Source organism: Canis lupus, chromosome 7 (assembly GCF_011100685.1).
Source record: "Canis lupus familiaris isolate Mischka breed German Shepherd chromosome 7, alternate assembly UU_Cfam_GSD_1.0, whole genome shotgun sequence".
NCBI classification, from domain to species: domain Eukaryota; kingdom Metazoa; phylum Chordata; class Mammalia; order Carnivora; family Canidae; genus Canis; species Canis lupus.
Window position 1 is genome coordinate 5,811,874 of NC_049228.1, and position 18,833 is coordinate 5,830,706.

Here is an 18,833-nt window from a genome sequence, read left to right on the forward strand (position 1 = left end):
GATTTCATTCTTGGCTAGGCTTGTCCTCAAAGACTTCATTCTTTAAATGGCCCCAAAGACAATCACGGAAGGTTCTCTTAGATGCTGTGAATGATCTACAAGGTAGATTTCTGTATTTATTACCACTCTATTTAATTCCTGTCAGTGTTTTAACTGATGTCATATTTATTTGTCACATCGTAAATTCTGTGTAGGCAGCAGGGACAGTGCCCCATGCTTCTTTTTTATTCTCCACAATGCTTGACACCGTGTGGGACAGTGGATGAGTGCTCAGTAAATGCTTAATAAACTGGGTTTTTTGTCTGTATTTGAATTATTGAGGATCAATGAGGGGGTGCTGGGATACGAGGTTGAACTTCATGGGCTAGAAACCATACTGCCACGAGATCTGTAGGAACAGAGCATTGGGGTGGAGGTGAGGGGCATCAGTTTGAAAGGTAAATGATAGAAGATACAACGCAGGCTAAGTGCCCAGCACAATGCAGCCTCACTAAACATTTCATTTCTCCCCACCCCATTTCCATCATCCCTTCTCATTGGGGCCCCTCCTCTCTTACACTATACATTCTTATCAGCCACTTGAGAGGGTGCCATTGTCAAGTTGACACTGCTGGTGGTGTCATCATACCTGGATGGACTGTCCAATCTCTCTGCTAATAAAAGGCAGGAGACTCATTTCTGGCAGCCTCTTCTTTCTAAGTGTGGACAAGTGCCCAGTAAGGCTGAGTTATGCATCCAGGAAAGGTCTTCTTCTCAACAGCAAGACTGGGTGTTCTCTAGTCTCAAGCTCTGAATGGACTTTGTAGTTGACTTTAGTCCAGAGATGCAATGTCTGCCTCTGCCCTGGCCCAGAAAACTGATGAGAAAGTATATGGTGAAGGGCCAATCTCTCTCCTTTCATGACGTAAGTGCTATTACAGAGCACCTGGCCCTCCAAGAAGCCACTTTCCTCCCCTACCTTGGCACAGATTACATGGCAAAGAAATGAGGGGGCATTTCTGAAGCAGAGATGTAATAGTTTGGGGTGACCAAAACAGACCAACATTCAGATAGGTACACAAAGTTAGTGCTAAGCCATGGAAGAAAGATAAAGAGATGACACAAACTATGCTATTTTTAAAACAGGGGAGACACACGGGTCAGGGTACTTATGTGCATCAAGGGAGGGAGACAGTAAAGAGAATTTAGGGACATGTATACATATGATCACTAACACTAACAAGCGTGGTTCTGAAAATTTACATTTCATCACATCAGGAGAAAATGTCCTCACCATCGGACTCAAGATGTACAGAAGCTCACTAGTAAGAGGCTGCCTCAAGATCAGGGCAAAGGAGCAGGGGCATTTCATACCTGACCCTTTCGTAACTCACAGGACTGAGGCATCCCTCACTACGAGGTCCAAGAGCCTTCCACTGGTGTGACGCCCAAGCCTGAGAAAGTCTCCCAAAGCCACAGCCATGCCTATGCTCCAGCCTGATGCCATGGGTCCGGAGCCATGGCAGTAAAGATCCTGTGATCAAAGACGCTCTGCAGATTCCACGGCTTGGAGAGGAAGCTGGTGCAACCAAGACAAATGCTCTGCATGCCCAGAGCCCACCTGAAAACCACAGGGTGGCTGCAGAGGTGCGCAAGAAGAGCTGGGAGGGGGCTACTGAGCTATTCTCTGAAGAGACAGGAACAAGACTTGAGGCTGGTGCAGGAGGTAATGAGGGCTCTGAAAACAGAGCAAGTATTGGAAACAAGCAGCTAGATAGGGCTCATTGGCACCAAGGTCTGGGCCCAGGGGGACAGCTGGATAGGTGAGTCAGGTAAGGAATATTGACATAGTCATCCGAATCTGTGTCCTCCGCGTTGGCAGCAGGCTCACGGTAGCAGCTCACATAGTCACAGCTGGTCTTCAGAGACGGGGCGTGGAGCCAGAGAACTTCAGACGCCTGGGAACAACCAAAGAAGTGTCACTGGATCTGGGGAGGGTGATTTTCGTATCTCTCCAGATAGATTTCCACAGTGGGCAATGGTGGGGGGGGGCGCGGGGTAAGTGCGGGCTTGCTGATTTCTAGAAGGCAGAGATGCAGAAGTGTCTCTCACTTGGGCAGTTTCAGGGTGGGGTCTCACTCCAGATAACTGGAAACCGCTTAGATCTAGTGTGGGCAGGAAATGCCTTAAATGGGGCTCCAGCTAAAGTCACGTGGCTGAGCATGGGGCTGAAGGAGACTCAGCTGCCAGAGGAGTTTCCCCTCTGGGATTAGATGGTTGGTGTGACTTGTGGAATAAATATGCATATTCTTAGGGAGTTATTCAGAAGCAGGGTGAGTCATCCCCTGCACCTCTGTGAGGACTCAGAGAAGTTGTGATGTGGCATAACAGTACATTCCAGGAAGGGGCTGGGTAGTGAAGGGGAGGGAGGCGGTAGGCCACTTGAGCACAGTGGTGCTCCTTCCTCCCCGGAAGGAAACCGCAGGATCATCTGGCTCGGGAAGGGTCAGTTCTTGGGAGGATGGGGCTGTGCCCTGACTCCAACACTGCACAGTTATTATGGCATCCACCCAAGAAAGGCTTCAGTGGGGAGAGTCGCCCTATTGAAACACAAGAGCTGAGGACAGAAGTCCAGCCCCATGAGCACAGTGAGCACTCGGGAAGTGCTCAGCCATGGAAAGCAGCTATTACTTTGTGAACTTTGCCAGAGAGGGAATGAGCTGCAATTTGCTTCAAAAACACATCTCTGGGTGCCTGGGTGGCTCAGTCCATTAAGTGCCTGCCCTCAGCTCAGGTCATGATCCCAGGGTCCTGGGATTGAGTCCTGCATCAGGCTCCCTGCTCCATGGGGAGTCTGCTTCTCCCTCCTCCCCTCTTCCCCTCACCCAGCTCGTGCTTCTCTCTCTCTGTCTCAAATAAATAAATAAAATCTTAAAACTATATACATATATATGTATATATATGTATATATCTTCTACTGCTTGTTACACTTCATCATTTAAGATTAATTTATCCTGCTTGAAAAATCAAGATGCTCCCTGTGAAGGCTAAAATATCGAGGCATTAACCATCCACACCTTGTGGTGGACTGGTTCCATCAAGACTTTTGCCGCTAATAGTGGGAATGAGAGTTTCAAGCAGGGAGGAAGAGTAAGATTTGAGCGAGGTACAGGCTCAGGCGAGGGTGTGTGCGGCTGCAGGGAGGTTCAAGGGGAAAGGGCTGGTGTAGAGGTAGAGGGTGCTGTGGGCCACGCCTACGCTGCCATGAACCTCCTCTGGCAGGGGCGCGGGAGGACACGGTCAAGAAGCTGGCGGTGACTGTGGCAGAGCTGTTACTTGTTACTGGGGATCACTGTCTCTTTTTAATAAGGCACACCATGGCCGGGTTAGGGACTCCATTTCTCAGCCTCCCTTGAAGATAGGTGTGGTTGCATGACTAAGTCATGGCCGGTAGGACGTGACTGGAAGTGATGTGTGAAACCTCGGGGTTATGGTCTACGGTCCCTCTCTCTTTCTCTTATGGGCTGGAATGTAGACATGGATGTTGGTGATTGAGTATGGACGGTGGACCAGGCAAGACTCCAGGGGACAGTAGAGCAACCAGACAAGGTGTTTGAGTCCCTGGGTGACCTGGTGGCTTCCTCTATCTCTTCCTGGCCCCCTGCTTTACCTTGGGAGGGAAACAGGCTTCCGTGTTGTGAGCTCTGTGGCTTAGGGTCTGGTGCATTAGCTTAGTCTACGCCCTAAATGAAACCGGAACATTTGCCACACTTAGTTTTTTCCCAGTTCCTGAGGCAAGAGTAGTAGTAGTGTTTATCTACTGTGGGCTACTTTAGAGAATAAAATACATTCTCTTCATAATTTGGATCAACAGAGATGAATGAACAGTTTGAGTACTTTTTACCCATGTGCCAACGGCCATTGATAGGAACAGGAGCTCCCTATGTCCATTCCTACATTTCCAGGGACTCCTCCTCACCCAAGCCTTGAATCCTATCTACATCTTGACATCTATCTGCCAAGTCATCCTCTAGGCCAGGCTTCCGCAAACTCCAGTGATGGGCAAACTACCTCCTCTCGTCCTGCAGGGCTTACTAGAAAGTTCTCCCTCCTATTAAGATGAAACTGGGTAGATTCCAATCCCTCAAGGCCCTGGCGATCGCAGCTCTCTCGTGCGCCAGTGCTTGTCTGTAGAGTTGCCATCCATCGCCCCGCTGAGCGCGCGCTCACCCCACCTGCCCCCGGAAGCCGGTAGCGAAGCCCTATTACAATTGCGGGGCAGTCCGGGGAGACTGACGCCACCTCTTCCCAGACTGGAGCTGCTGGGACAGCCCCGCCCTCCGGCTAACAGGCCGCCCCCGCCCCCCCACCCTCCCCATCCTCCCCACCCTTCCCCACCCAGGTCTGGCGCCGCGGCTGCCAATCAGGGGCGGGGCGGAGCTTACCTGCGGAGCGACAGGTGGCGCCGAGGGTCGGGAGCCGGGGAGAGGAGGGACGCCTAAGGGGACGCGGAGACGGAGGTGAGGGCGTGGCCTCGGGTACGCCCCGCCCCTGTCAGGCAGGCCCCGCCCCCGCCCGGCCCTGGCCCCGCCCCCTCCCCGGCACGGCCCCGCCCCCGGCCCGCCCGGCCCCCCGGAAGCCCAGGGAAGGTCGAGCTGGCGCCCAGGCGCGGGGCGATCCTGGAGGCGCGGGTTTCTGCGGCTGCAGCGCGCCCGCGGGTCCTGCCCGCCCCGGCCCCGCCCCGGCCCCGCCCCCAGCCGAGCCCCGCCAGGCCCTGGCCCCGCCCCCGCCCCGCCGTCCCCGGGGGCGCGCCCAGCGCGCAGCTCACCCTCCGCGTCCGCCGCTCGAGCGCGCCGCGGGCAGGCGGTGTAGATGTTGTTCTGCGAGCGCGGCGGCTGCGACCCGCGGGGCCGATGCGGCGGAGGCCGCTGGGACGCCTCGAGGGCGCGCATCCTCACGGCCGCGCGGCGGGCCCGCCTGGAGAGGGCTGCCCCGGGAAGCCGGGGCGAGAGGAGAACGGCGTCAGGGGCCCGCGGCCACCGCGCCCGCCCTCGGGGCTCCCTCCCCGGCCCGGCCGGGTCTGCAGAGGAGGTGCTCGGAGGGTGTAAGGCCAGCCCTGCCGCCCTCTGCAGGCCGGCGGAGCCAGGCGCCCTCCTGGCCCCCATCTCCAGATCACGCACCCCCTCCCACGTTCCTCCTGCCCCAGGCTGCTCAGCTGAAGCTCCCGAGTGTCCCCTGCAAGGGGGGGGGGGGTCCAGCGGAGTCCGAATGTTCTGGGCCCTTTCGGCGCGCACCTCGCCCTCCCCAAGCCGCTCACCTTTCCTCCTCTGAATGACCCTTTTCATCAGCAGCCCCAGCAGTGCCAGCAGGATGAGGGCCAGGGTGGTGGGGACCAGGATGTGAAATCCTTGGTCTTCCAACCCAGGCACGGGGTCCTGGTGGAAGGCTCTGAGGATGGAAGCAGAGCGAGAGGGAAGATGAGGTCTGGGAGGAGGGAGGTTTAAGGCAGCACTCCTGGGTAGCCAGCTGTTTTGGAGATGGCTCACAGGTCTGTCCCTTGGCTAACAAAACCTCTCCCTCTCCCCCAAAGAGCCTTGTCTACGGAGTCACGAAACCTGGATTCAGATTCAGGTTCAGCTGTCTACTGGCTGTGTGACCTTGAATCAGTCCCCGGACGTCTCCGAACCTCATCTCCAGGGATGGGTGTAGTAAAACCTATTTCACAGAACTGTTAAAGGGCAAAACAAAATTGTAGATATAAAGAAGTGAAAGCACCTGGTCCAGGCGGCAATCGGATGTCAGTTCCCCTTCTGATTGTTTGCATCTCACTTTTCTTACAAGATTAGTGCAAAGACTAAACAAATTAAGTTTCTTATAACCGTGGAAAAAGATGTTTCTCTCATGGGGTGCCCTCATCTTAGAAGGTCTTCCGTCTATTTGCTCTACAGGTTGAAACCTCAGTACATCAGTTCTCTTTTCTTTGCAATCATGACAAACTAGAATCCATTTTTTTTTTCTCTCACTGTCCTCAGTTCTTGTGTTTATACCAGCTACCACCCTCATCACAGTCAGACTGGCCTTAGTAAGATCAGACCTGGTTATGGCATGTTTTCATCTTTCTTACACTTTCAGGATGGAACACGATGCCTGGCAGGTAGTAGAAACTAAGCAAACATTGGTTGAGGGGCACCCAAGGGTCCCACGGTTGGTTTCAACTCAGGTCATGATCTCAGGGTCGTGAACTTGATCGAGCCCCATGTCAGGCTCCACGCTCAGCAGGGAGTCTGCCTGAGAGTCTGTCTCCCTATCTTTCTGCTCCTCCGTTTGTGCTCTCTCTCTCTCAAATAAATAAATTAATTAATTAAAAAAATGTTGGTTGAATTGACTTGGATTCTGGTGCAGTCTACTGAACTAGGAGTCAGGAGTCCTGGTTCTATATAGGCCACGTAGTTCTCATGACCTCAGTTCCTCACCTCTAAAACCCAAATGACGTTGGAGGTCTCTTTTCTTGCTAACATGCTTGTCTTTGCTTAGGCAAAAATAATTCCAATTATTATAGGTTTTCTTTGGAGACTGGGCCAATGCTGCCCCCTGGGGGTCCATTGCAGCACTTTCCTGGGTGTGCCCCAGCCTTGAGGCCAGTGCTGCTGTTCAGTAGAAACACTAGGTCACAGATGCAATTTAAATTTCCTAATAGCCACACTGAAAAAGTGAAAGAAAACAGGTGAAGTGGATTTTAATGGTTAATAGTTTCGTCGTTGGTTTTTATTTTTATTTAGATTCTCCCTCAAGGCAGATCTGAATGAATGCTGAGGGACTTAAAGATTCGGGTCTCATTTCTACAGGATCTCCTGCTGGGCATGGACAAGTGTATTCTTGTCATTGGACGACCGAGGTAACGTGCTACACTCATGGGTAGTAGAGTCCACAGTGGCCTGGAGCCAAGAAGGGTCTGGGATGGCGGGCGTTGCAGGAAGACTTCAGGGGATCTTCTAACTCTAGACTCCTTTGCCTGACCTCTAGCCCTTCCTGGATGGGTGGAGACCTCTTACCTCTGCCTGTGAAGCCTGGTGTGGTAGTTGTAGCTGGCCGTCTGGGGCCTCGGCAGTGCCTCCGGAGCTGAGGTCTTTGAGGCTATGGTGGAGGGCAGGAGGGTTGGGGGCTTGGAAGCTGCTACTGAAGATGCTCTGGAAACTCGAAGGTGGTGAGAGATTGGGATCGGGGGGGAGGAGTGAACTGCTGGAGGGGCCTCAGTCCTTGGAGCTGGTGTTACCACTGCAGGAGATAACAGGGAAAAAGTGACCTTCCCTCCACACACTCTGTAGTCTCCAGCAGGATTGGGTCACCCTCCCTTTCTGGAACACACTCTTTCCCTTCACCTAGACTGTCCTCACGGCCTGAAATGCCTTCTCAATACGTTCTCTACACCAAGTAAATTCTATGTATATTTGCTTCAAATGCCATTGCCTCCAAGAGGCCTTCTCTGACCTCCCAGGCAGAGGAGCTTGTCCTCCTCTGAGCATGGAGAAAACCCTATTTGTAGTTCCATCCCTCCTCTGCTTTATGCTGTATGTGTGTGCTTGGCTATTCTCCTTCATCCCACGCCTGACAGTCATAACCGTGGGTATATGGGATGCTCGGTTACACTATCCCTCTTGGCACTCAGCAGAGTCCTCTAGTGTGACAATTGTTCAATTAATGTATCTACCCTCACAAGATAGACGGGAGGATATGATGGAGATAGTTGCCTGTCAAAATGCGTTTAAGACAGAAAAAGAATGTAGGATGTAAAAGTACCCTTGGTAAGGTCATCGGTCTTTTTATTGCAAAACAGAATTGTTAAAATCACCGTATTCCAGCAAACGTAGACAACCCTATGGGCAGGAGGCATGAGGGACTCTGGCTGGAAGAGGTCGGCCCAGTCTGGGTTTCCACAGGTCATTCATAGAGACCTAAGATTTTGTGAATGAAGCATGAACTTCATTCCTTGTGGTGCCACCTGGTGGTGATGTGTTCAGTCCTGCAACTAGTCCTGACCAGGCCTTTAAAGGTGGGCGGGAAGCACATAGGACACTAATCTCAGAGAGGTACCCTCTCCCAGGACAGGGAAATACCCATCTGAGACTCACCTGTGCTCTGCAACCACTCCGCGAACTGAACACGTCCCCCCTCCTCCACTGCCACAATGCCACGTCATCTCTCCCTCCCCCTCTCCTACCCTGGCTTCGGTTGAACTGACCTTTAGGGATGAATTCGAAAGAACTGGGAGGTGGGGGCATCTTGAACCAAGGGGGCATCGGCATGTGTAGGAATTTATGAAACCAACTTGGAGGCTCAGGCATCGGCTCCTCTTCCCAGAATAGGTCATACTCTGTGGAGGCAAGGGGAGGGGGAAACACTGGTGGGTTCCGAGAACAGGCCTGGGAAAGGGACGTGGGTAGGAGTGGAAGCGGGCTCAGCCAGGGTGGATGGCGGTGAGGCGGACGAGGGGCTGGGGGCAGAGTCCAGCAGGAAGAGCCGAATAAGCCATGGGCTGGAGACTTCCCTGAATGATAGGCTCTTTCATGATACCTTCCACCCCCTCGGTCAACCTTGGCACCAGAGGCCACTGGGATTCTAGGTTGTTGACTTGGTGCTGCCTAGGAGTTGGAAAGTCAGTGGAGGCAGGGAGAAAGATGGGATTTGGAAGAAGATATATGGAAAGGATCAGATTATCAAGTGCCAAGTCTGGTCTACAAATGTGACTTGAAATCCCTGATATTTCTCACGGGACAACTATGTAGGACAATTATGCCCTTTTGCTTCCGATTTCCTCCTGTCTCGGAGCCTCTCCTCGATCTAAAGCCCCCAGTGCTCTCAGACCTTGGGTAGGGTGGATCCGGAACAACACTAGGAGAGCGCTTGTCTTGTTCCTTTCCTATGGTTTGGATAGGAAATTTTGGGGACTGTGAGGTTTCAACTCTATAAATCCCGATCATCTTTGGACTGGCTGACATGGCGGTAGCAGGACAGTCTGGGGACTGCTCTACTTTGAGGGCTGTGCCAGCCTTCCCAGGTGGGGACATTTGCTGGGAGCACTGAGCCGGGGGTACCTACCACTGTGGACACTCAGGGTGACTTGTTGGGTCTTGCCCCGGTCTGTGTTCATGCCGGTTCCACAGGCATAGATGCCACTGTCACTCTTGGTCAGCTCGGTGACCTCTACTAGGAACAGCTTCCTATCTGGACAAGGCTTCAGGGTGACTCGGTGCTTGTACTCTTCCTTGACGAAGTTCTTGTTGGATACCACGGTGGCACATACTCCGGATTCGGCTATTTCCCGGCACAGATAGAGCCTCACGTGCATTTGGGGAAGTGGGCACTCAATGGTAATGGATCCACCAAGCATTCCCTCCATCTTTACTTCTGGGAGGATCCTCAGAGCCCCAGCCACTGCAGGGAGAGGGAGTTCGTGTAGAGGAAGCCGCAGGCCCAACCACATCCCCAACTCCAGGCCCCAGCCTAGCCCCACACTCCTCCCCAGCTCCAGCCCCAGCTCCATCATCACCCCAAGCCTCAATGAGCCCTCAGCCTCGGCCCCCTCCTGCTCTCTTGCCCTTGCCTCATCCTCTGCCCCCCTCTCATCCCTAACCCTACATGTACCCTCAGCCCGGCTCTATGCCCTGTTCCCTTTTGCCCAAGCCTGACCCAGACAGACCTCTCCCAGCCCAAGCCTTAACCTAACCCTCAACTTCATTCAGACCCAAACCCATAAGATCCCAGACACCAACCCCCTAAGAATATAGTCAAACCTCCTGGCCCACCCCAGGATGAGATGCTGTGCCATGGTGGCCCCAAACAGCACATAGCACCCAAGTGACTTCAGTGTGGTGTTGGGAGGCACAGTGCTGTTTTGCTGCAAGAGGTTTTCTATCTAGTTTTATTTTGCTCAGATCCACTCAGCCAAAACGACTGTTCAGCCTCGGATTTTATTTTTTTAAGTCATTAAAAAAAAAAAAAAGCATTTATTGAGTGCCTTTCATGTGGCAGGAAGGTAGCTGGCATCCCTGCCTTGCACATAATAAATCATTTAGCAGGTGATAGAAGTGAACAGTCACACAGCACAGGGTAATAAATTCCACGACAGAGATACACAGTGTTCCTTGGAAACAGCAGAGACCCCAGGACCAGGTTGTTGCAGAGGAATAGTGCAGTCTGAGGAAGGGTTTCTGGAAGAAGTGATGTCTCAGTTGTGCCCTGAGTGTGGAGGGCAGTGGAGAGAACTATGGTCATCCTCACTGAAGTAGGGAACACAAGGGTGTGTGTGAGTGCGTGCATGTGTGCATGGGTGTACGCATACTGCATGTGTGCTAGGGAGGGTGTGAAGCAGGGAGGAATAAATGCATGGTTCATGAGCCCCTGAAATCAAAAAGCTCACGCTTTGGCTGAGAAAAGGCAGGTCTAATGCGGTTGAGTCAGCTGGAGAAGAAGGTAAGTCCAAGTATGATTAACTATCACCTAAGTGGGTCCCAATCAGTGTTCACATATTTCTGGGAAGAGGAGCATGGGGTGACATGTGTGTGTTGGAGTGAGGCCCGGGGACTTGAGTGGAGGAGGAAAGACTCTTCTGGGCAGTGAGTACGGCCCCCAAAGAGGCTGGGATATGAGAAAGAACATGGCATGGGGGAGGGGTGGCAAAGAGGAGCCAACAAATGTCTTGAAATTCATACACTGACCACACATTGAGCATAGCTCCAACGAGTTTAGAGAGATGAGGACAGTCAAGGAGAGAAGCAGAGCCTGAGGCTCCCGGGTGAGCAGAGAGAGCTGAGGAGGACGTCTGGGGAGAGGAGGACGTGTGGGCAGCAGTGAAGAGGTAGGAACGGCCGTGGGCGGGCCAGGGCAGAGGGGCCGTGAAGGGAGCATTTGCTGGGGCACGTTCAAATCTCAGAGTGTAGCTGGTGTTAACGTGGTAGGGAGGAGCAGAGGGGCCACCGGACACGAAATAGCTGACACGGGAGCCTTCACATGCATAATCCGACGCTGCTTCTAATCTGTTGGAAACTGAGGTGTGTGAGGCAGCCTCATGGGTAGAGCGTGACCCATTCAAAAGACAAAGACGCAATCCAGGGGGTGGGGGAATTACCCTGTGCGTCCAGACAGCCCACACCTGGGTGCAAGGCCGTGCACTTGCCAGTGAACATGTATTTTTAGACCAACTCCGCCAGCAAGGGGAGTAAATACCACTTTCCCAAGTGCAAGATGCTACTGTGTGGGCAGGGGTGAGATGGAGCAGGGGAGCGAGGGGTGTCCACCTATACAGACACCTCAGTGACCTCACTCTGCTCAGGGATGATCTGGTAAAGCCCTGGCTGACCCAGACCCTCCGTCAAAGGTGTTGAAGCCCTAACCCTCAATGTGGTGGTGGTAGGAGGTGGAGCCTTTGGGAAATAATCAGGGTTAGATGAGGTTCGTGGAGCCCTCATAATGGGATTCATGTCCTCATTCCCTCCTTGTACACAAGAAGAGGCCACGCGAGCACCCAGGGAGACAGTGGCTGTCTATAAGCCAGGAAGAGGACCCTCACCAAGTGCAATATTTGCTGGCATCTTGATCTTGGGCTTCTAGTTTCCAGGACTGGAAGAAAGAAATACCTACTGTTGAAGTCACGCTGTCTATGGTAGTTCACTGAAGCAGCCAGACTGTGCAAACTCTGAATGGATGAAACACAAGAAAAGCTGCTGGGTACACTGAGCTCTGGCCCCAAGGAAGCACGAGTTGGCGGGATACGAAATGATCAGACCCCAGCTCTCCTTGGAGTTCGTGGCACCTTCTAACCCATACCCAACGCTCAGAAAAGCAGATTTCCCAAAGAGAGAAAAGTGAGAATATCTCCTGGTTTGGAACTTAATGCACAGTGTGCTCAAGATTCATGTGGGAGGAACTCACTAGGCTACAGATGGCTTGATCTTCCCTTTTGGCAAGGTGGTTACATCCAAGTAGGGTGGGGCCTGTGGACCTGCATTTCATGTATTTTATTTTATTTTATTTGAATTCAATTAATTGACATAAAATGTATCATTGGTTTCAGAGCTAGAGGTCAGTGAAAACAGTCTTACGTAACACCCAGTGCTCAGGACATCACATGCCTTCCTTAAAATAAGCATCCCAGGTACCCTTGAATTTTTGCAATTCTGAACTATGTGGTTATTAGCTCCAAATGATTCTGGGGACTAAAGGGCGGGATGGGAGAGATACCCAAAGGACCCACCCTGCTTACTATTGGTATTTTAGAGAGGCTATTGTAATGTAAGTGACATTAATCTCTAAATTGGTGACTTGGTTTTCCATGATGATGGTAGGGGACAGGGATACATGCCGTTTAAAAAGTCACTCTCAGTACGTAATTGGATATAAAGATATATATTTGGAACATAGGGAAAACCACAAAATTTCCATATTTCCATAATGAGAATCATGGCAAATGCCCACAGGCCTTGGCTGGGGTGGTGCTCTGGAGCCTGGGCTTTGGATTCTATGTAGCGATGGTTTTTCCAGGAGATGAGAACCCTGTCAACTTAGAGCAGAATTATTTCTGGAAGAAGGAAGTTAGCTTGAGGTTTTTAAGTTTATCACATGGAGTGTGAATTTCTAAAAAAGAATGAGAAACGTCCTCCCCAACTTCCCACCCCCACATATGCCAACACGTGTGTCTAGGCCGGCTGTCTGCTCTTTGTCCTGTCACAAGAAACGGAGTGTCCCCTCTCCCCCCAAAAGCCAGTCCTTCCTCCTGCGACCCGAGTCTGTCCTGAGTCACATTCTTTAGACCTTCTCCTGCGCCGCCGTCCCTTTCTCCTCCGTGTACCAGTGGTCTCCTCTCTGCCTGCACGGCTGTGGCCTACGCGCTTGCTCTGATGTTGCGCATATTGAAAAAGCCCTCCTCTTACTTTTTGCCTTCCCTTCAGCTGCTGTTCTCCCCTCCTCTGTTCGCTCTCCCAAACGCGTCATTGTGATCATGGAATCCACCTGCACACCTCCCACTTCCTCTTCACCCTACACCTGTCAGAGTTTTGTCTCCAACATTCCACTAGGATGGCTGGTCAAGGTCAGCAGAAATTTCCTTGTGGCCACATTTGGTGGCAAGTCATTGACGTGCCCTCTTGGCAACATCTGAGGGAACTGCTTGAAATGCTTGCTTCTTGTGGCTTCCCTGATGCCACAGTCTTTTCTTCTCCTTCTCTATCCGCCTCTCAATGTTGGGCTGCCCCAGGGCCTGGAACTTGGGCCTGTTCTCACCTGCATCTTCCCTTCCTCCTCCTGCACTAGCTCGTTTACTCCCATGGCTTTAATGCCAACTCTACATAGATTTCACCAGAATATTTTTCTCCAGTCTTGTCTGTACCTCTGAGCTCTGGAATCACCTTTCTGATAGCTCCACTTGGACTCGACTTGAACATCTAAGATATATTTCAAACTCACGAAGGCAAAACAAATAGACAAACAAAAAAGAAGAATTCTTGGTTTCTCTTCCAAAACCTGTTCCTTCTAAGCTCTTCCTATTTCAGGGGATAACACCAGCATCCATCCAACTGCTAAAGTCCAAAACTCATTCCCATATCGTATTAAAGAATCAAGAATAAATTTTAGGATTGTGTGTGTGTGTGGATGCGCGTGCACACGCATGCACACATGCACAGACCGGGTCACAACATCAAGTGTATGTATTATCATTTTTTGAGTCAAGGTAAAAAAAAGATTTGAAAGTCCACACCACGTAACACTGCCTTGCTTTATTATGGAGCTTCATCTAGGGCTGCAGCCAATGTGGTCTACGGCTTGGGCCCCATGCACTGGGCCCTGGGAACCAGGACCACCCCCCAAATTGGTACAAGCTGGGGCAGAAATACAGGTAAAGGCCCAAACATCAGACATGTAAGTATTTTAAAGTTATAAACCAAGTTAATGAACTGTTGAATAAAATGTGTTCTATGCCCTGTCTTGGCAAATTCACACACTTTTTAGATGTCCACTCCAAATCATTTCTAGGTGGGAAGAATATTTCCTGTTCCTAGCCTCTGTCCCCTCTGCCTTCTTTTCTCAGCACCACCTCCTGCCCACACCACAAGGATCCTGGTACGCACACAGCAGATAACCCAGCTGACATGTATTAGCTCCACCCATCTTATTCCAAATGATCACCTGTGGCCACCCTTTTATAGAATTAGAATTCTAGGATAGAAGACCTAGGATAGAGGTCGCACAGTCATTGAAAGTGGGCCCATAGTCATTTGGACAAGAAACTTGAGGTCTAGAAGAGGGGACATGGGTGCAGGCTCAAAGTGGACAATCTCCTTGGGCCTGTGAACTCCTCACCCTGTGGGAAAGGCTACAAATGGAGACGGACCAGACCTAGACCAAGGATCCCTCTGGCCCAGCTAGAATGGAGGTATTGCTCAGGACAGACTGCGGTGGTACAATTTAAGTACTCTTCATTCCTAGAGTCTTTGACCCCCACCAACCCCTCTCTCCTCTCAGGCCTATGTTTAGTTAACCATCCACTGGGTTCACATGAGCCCTACTACCACCTCTCAGTCTGACATTTCGTTAAAGCTGCATTTCCTTGGTCTTTTAGGGATTTTTAATCTTCCACTCAACAAATATTTGACTTTATTCCATATTCAAGACATCAGGAAGAAAGCAAATAGAATTAAAAAATAATTTTGACCCTCAATTAAATAATAATTTTTAAGCTTATCGTTTAATCAACAAGATGAACAGATGCCAAATCACAACATAAGGCAGAATGAGGCCCACTACGGGGATTCAGAAGATAGGGCTCTGGAAAGTGTATGAGAAGGAGGTGGAGGCTGAGGTGGACTTTCAAGGATAAAAGGTGGCGATGAGAGGAAGGATGTTCCTAGCAGAAGGAATGGCATGAGTAAAAACACGGTGGCAAGAATGTCCTAGCACATGTTCAAGGAGAAGTCCTCTTTGGCTGGAGGTTAAGAAAGTGCAGGGGAGGGTGGTAAGGTCGGAGGGTAAATGAGGAGCACAAAGGAGGAGTTTGTAGGCAGTGGGAGCCACTGAAGGTTGCTGGGAAGGGCAGTCCTGCGATCAGAGTCAAGCATTAGAAAGCGTAAGCTGGAGCCACAGGTGGGTCAGGTTGGAGGAAGTGGGGATGACTGTTCTTTTCCTTTCCATTCCCTTGAGGGGAGACTGCCACTGCTGCTCATTCTGGTAATGCTAACCCAGAAACTACATGAAGTGGCCATTGATTGGGTCACAGTCTGGGTGGGGATAAATGGGGAGACATGGTGAATGGAATACTACTCAGCCATCAAAAAAATGAAAACTTGCCATTTGCAATGACATGGATGGAACTAGAGGGTACTATGCTAAGGGAAATAAGTCAGTCAGAGAAAGACAATTATCATATGATTTTACTTGTATGTGGAAATTTTTTTAAACATTTTATTTATTTGACAGAGAAAGAGAGAGCACAGGTAGGGGGAGTGGCAAGCAGACGGAGAGGGAGAAGCAGGCTTCCACTGAGCAGGGAGCCTGATATGGGGCTTGATCCCAGGACCTCGGGATCATGACCTGAGCTGAAGGCAGCCACTTAACTGACTGAGGCACCCAGGTGCCCCTCATATGTGGAATTTGAGAAATAAAACAGAAGAGCATAAGGAAAAGGAGGGAAAAATAAAACAAGACGAAATCAGAGAAGGAGACAAACTATAAGAGACTCTTAGCTATAGGAAATAAACTGAGGGTCGCTGGAGAGAAGGGGCGTGAGGGGATGGGGTAAGTGGGTGATGGGCATTAAGGAGACCCTGTGATGTCATGAGCACTGGGTGTTATGTAAGACTGGTGAGTCACTGACCTCTACCTCTGAAACCAATAATACATTATATGTTAATTAATGGAATTTAAAATTTAAAAAAAACATTAAAAAAATATTCTGGCATTTTTCAGCTGATATTAGAGATAGTTAAGATGGATAGGAATTTGAAGTGAGATTTTAGGCATGTTGCATTTCCTATCTTGGTGGAACATAGAAATGGAAGTTCCCAGAAGACAGCTGTAAAGTGGTATGGAACTTGGGGAACGGATGAGGGTTACTGAATGGGAGAGGGAGTCTTCATTTAAAGGTGAAGCTGTGGGACGCCCGGGTGTCTCAGTGGTGGAGCCTCTGCCTCCTGGGGTCCCGGGATCAAGTCCCGCACTGGGTTCCTTGCAGGGAGCCTGCATCTCCCTCTGCCCATGTCTCTGTCTCTCTCTGTATCTCTCAGGAATAAATAAATAAAATCTTTAAAAAAAAAAAAAAGCTGAAGTTGAAAACCAGCAGCAAAAGAGATTCAAAGAAAGAGAAGGTAGAGGTAGGAAGAAAGGAATTTGGAGGCACTTGCCTTAAGATCCCCTATTATCAGGCTAAGATGTCTAGGAGAGGTGACACCTTCAGCCCTCATGAGTCAACATCGCCCCGCAGGAGATGTGTCTGGAGTGGAGAGAGGGGCTCTAGCAGAGAACGGGGGAGGCTGCCCAAACTTCACGTGGTCTCCATCCGGATCCCATCCTAGTCTGGTCTGCCACTGGTCTGCCACTAAATCTGTCCAGGGACGTCAGAGCCAGAGATGGCCCGCAACTCCCCTACCTGTGGCCAAATTCGAGCCTCATAAACCGTGCACAGTGCTTTCCCGTGGCACTTACCTGGCAAGAAGCAAAGTGACCAAAGCCAGAGGTCCATGGCTCCTTCCAGAGCAAGGTCCCATCCAAGAGCCCCTGGAGATGGGAACAGAGACCCCCTGCTCACCCAGGAAACCTTTACAATCTGGAGCTTGAAAGAGATCTCTGGCCTCACGAGGAGCAAGGCTTGAAAATGAGGAAATGACAACTTGTCTTGTTTGCTCTCTTGTCTTAGACTAAAAAAGAAAATCGCAGCAAACCACAGCGGAAGTTAGGAATTGAGAAAACATGTTATGTTGAGTGCAAATGGGTCACCAGGGTTCAAAGGGCTTCTAGGCAGCTCCTAAAAACCATTAGAAACTCTCAGGTATGATATTTCTTTGCCTTGGACACTTTTTCTTTATGTAGATTCACTAACTTGTGAGCTCGCGTCACTTGCTCTATCCCTGTCTTCAGGACGAAAGAGACCTGTCACCAATTTTCTCCATCTGAGGAAGACCGGGTGGATAGAGGCTCAGGCCTGAAGCCACAAGATGCTGGGGGTAGCCCTTGAATTTCTTTGATGGATTATTTTGAGAACCTGCTACGTGGGACTACTAACCACAGGTTTTGGGAATTCCCTCCCTTTCTCTAAGCCTAGGTCCCTTTATCTAAAAAATGAACGTGGGACTAGATGGGAATAACATCCCCACCCATTGGTCCTGGAGTCTTAATTAACCCCAGTTTCCCCAGCACCTCATATCAACCACCTCCCATCTCCCCCAGCTGTGCCCTAAAGGTGTTGCCCTCTGGCAGGCGCCCAGGCCACCGCCCAGTGCCCACAGGTCCGTGCAGGAGATGATGCGACAGTGCTTAGGGTCACAGGCAGCCTGGCAGAAACGGCCTTCAAGCCCCTGACGGTCCACGGGGCAGGCCCAGTGACTGACGGAGAAGAAACAAATGCTGAGGCGGTCGGTCGTGAGGGATCACAGGAAGAGCTTTGGGTTCCAGTCAGATTGTGTGGGTTCTGGTCCTGACTCGGTGCTTGCTAGCTTCGGGCCTTAGTTTCCCGGACGTCCCAGGGCTCCCGGGAGGCCCAGCGGAGGCCATGGTCATGGAAGTGCTTGAAGGGCCCTTTCCCGTGGAGCCGCACGGGGCTATTCCTTATCAGGAGATCCCCCGGGCTCCATTCCTGACGGTTACATATCAGGTGGCTTCCCAGCGTCCACGCCTCCAGGCACGGCAGCCTCTTGAGCCCGTGGAGGCCGGAGGCCCTTTCCACCCCCTTCCTGGGAAAGCTCTCGGTGGTCCTGCGCCCACTGCTGCCCGCCGGCCCCCCCACGCCGGATTTGTCACATGCTCTCCAAAACATAAAACGACAACATCCGCAGTACAAGTAGCGTGTGAGGCCCAGAGCAGGTGCAGAGGAAACGTGTGTGGGGGCGGGCAGCCTGCCCTGCCCTGCCCTGCCCACCCCCACCTGGGTTTCCAGCAGCCCAGAGCTGAGGTCGTCCTGATTTCCTCCAACCACCAAGTGGCCCAAGGTGGATGCCCTGCCCTGCCCTGCCCTGCCCTGCCCACCCCCACCTGGGTTTCCAGCAGCCCAGAGCTGAGGTCGTCCTGATTTCCTCCAACCACCAAGTGGCCCAAGGTGGAGGGGGCAGGCCTGAGGCCTGGTCAGGGTGAGTGACCACCAGAGGTCTCGGTTCTGGTCAGCCTCCACCTTTCCCTACTTGCAGGGCTCTTCCAAATCCCCGACAGCTGTCCCACAGTGGACATCTGCCACCTGCTGGGCTCCAGGCCTGCGACCGCCTCTGGAGGGAGAGAGAATCCATGAGTGAATGTGCCATAGGTGTGCCAGTGGGCGTAAGAATGTGTGCGGTGTGTGTGTGTTGTGTGGTTGTGAGTGTCTAAGAGTGTGCGGGTGTGGCGTGTGAGTGACGAGGGACATATGACTGTGCGCGTGTGACTGAGCGTGAAGGACACGCCATGTGGGATGCGGCGAGGGTCGGCCCGGGAACGCGTCATGTGTGATATGTTAGTGTGCGGGTGTGTGGTGTGTGGCGCAGGGATGGGTGTGTGGCGCGTGAGGTGCGACTGTGAATGTTTGGAGTCTGAGGAATCAGAATTCGGGCCCCGGGTGGCCCTGTCCCTAGCATCCCCAGGCGTGACCCCAGGGTCACCGGGCCTGGGCCCCAGGGGGAGGCGGG

General features: G+C 51.6%; 1 protein-coding gene across 3 annotated transcripts; it reads right to left on the minus strand.

Annotated features, from left to right (window-relative positions):
• Positions 1 to 82: 82 nt before the first annotated feature.
• Positions 83 to 16,886, minus strand: FCMR (Fc fragment of IgM receptor). Of its 3 annotated transcripts, XM_038541994.1 has the most exons (9): positions 16,669 to 16,886; positions 11,546 to 11,671; positions 9,076 to 9,411; positions 8,219 to 8,350; positions 7,032 to 7,254; positions 5,297 to 5,427; positions 4,808 to 4,966; positions 4,425 to 4,477; positions 83 to 1,937 (listed from the first exon to the last, which is right to left on the minus strand). In XM_038541994.1, exons 2-9 carry the CDS (start codon positions 11,565 to 11,567, stop codon positions 1,761 to 1,763), a joined length of 1,233 nt encoding a protein of 410 aa, XP_038397922.1. In that variant the 5' UTR covers positions 11,568 to 11,671; positions 16,669 to 16,886; the 3' UTR covers positions 83 to 1,760. The 3 variants fall into 3 exon arrangements, with proteins under 3 accessions (XP_038397922.1, XP_038397921.1, XP_038397923.1); XM_038541993.1 differs by lacking the exon at positions 11,546 to 11,671 and having other exon boundaries at positions 16,669 to 16,884; XM_038541995.1 differs by lacking the exons at positions 4,808 to 4,966; positions 11,546 to 11,671 and having other exon boundaries at positions 16,669 to 16,883.
• Between the last annotated feature and the right edge of the window lie 1,947 nt (positions 16,887 to 18,833).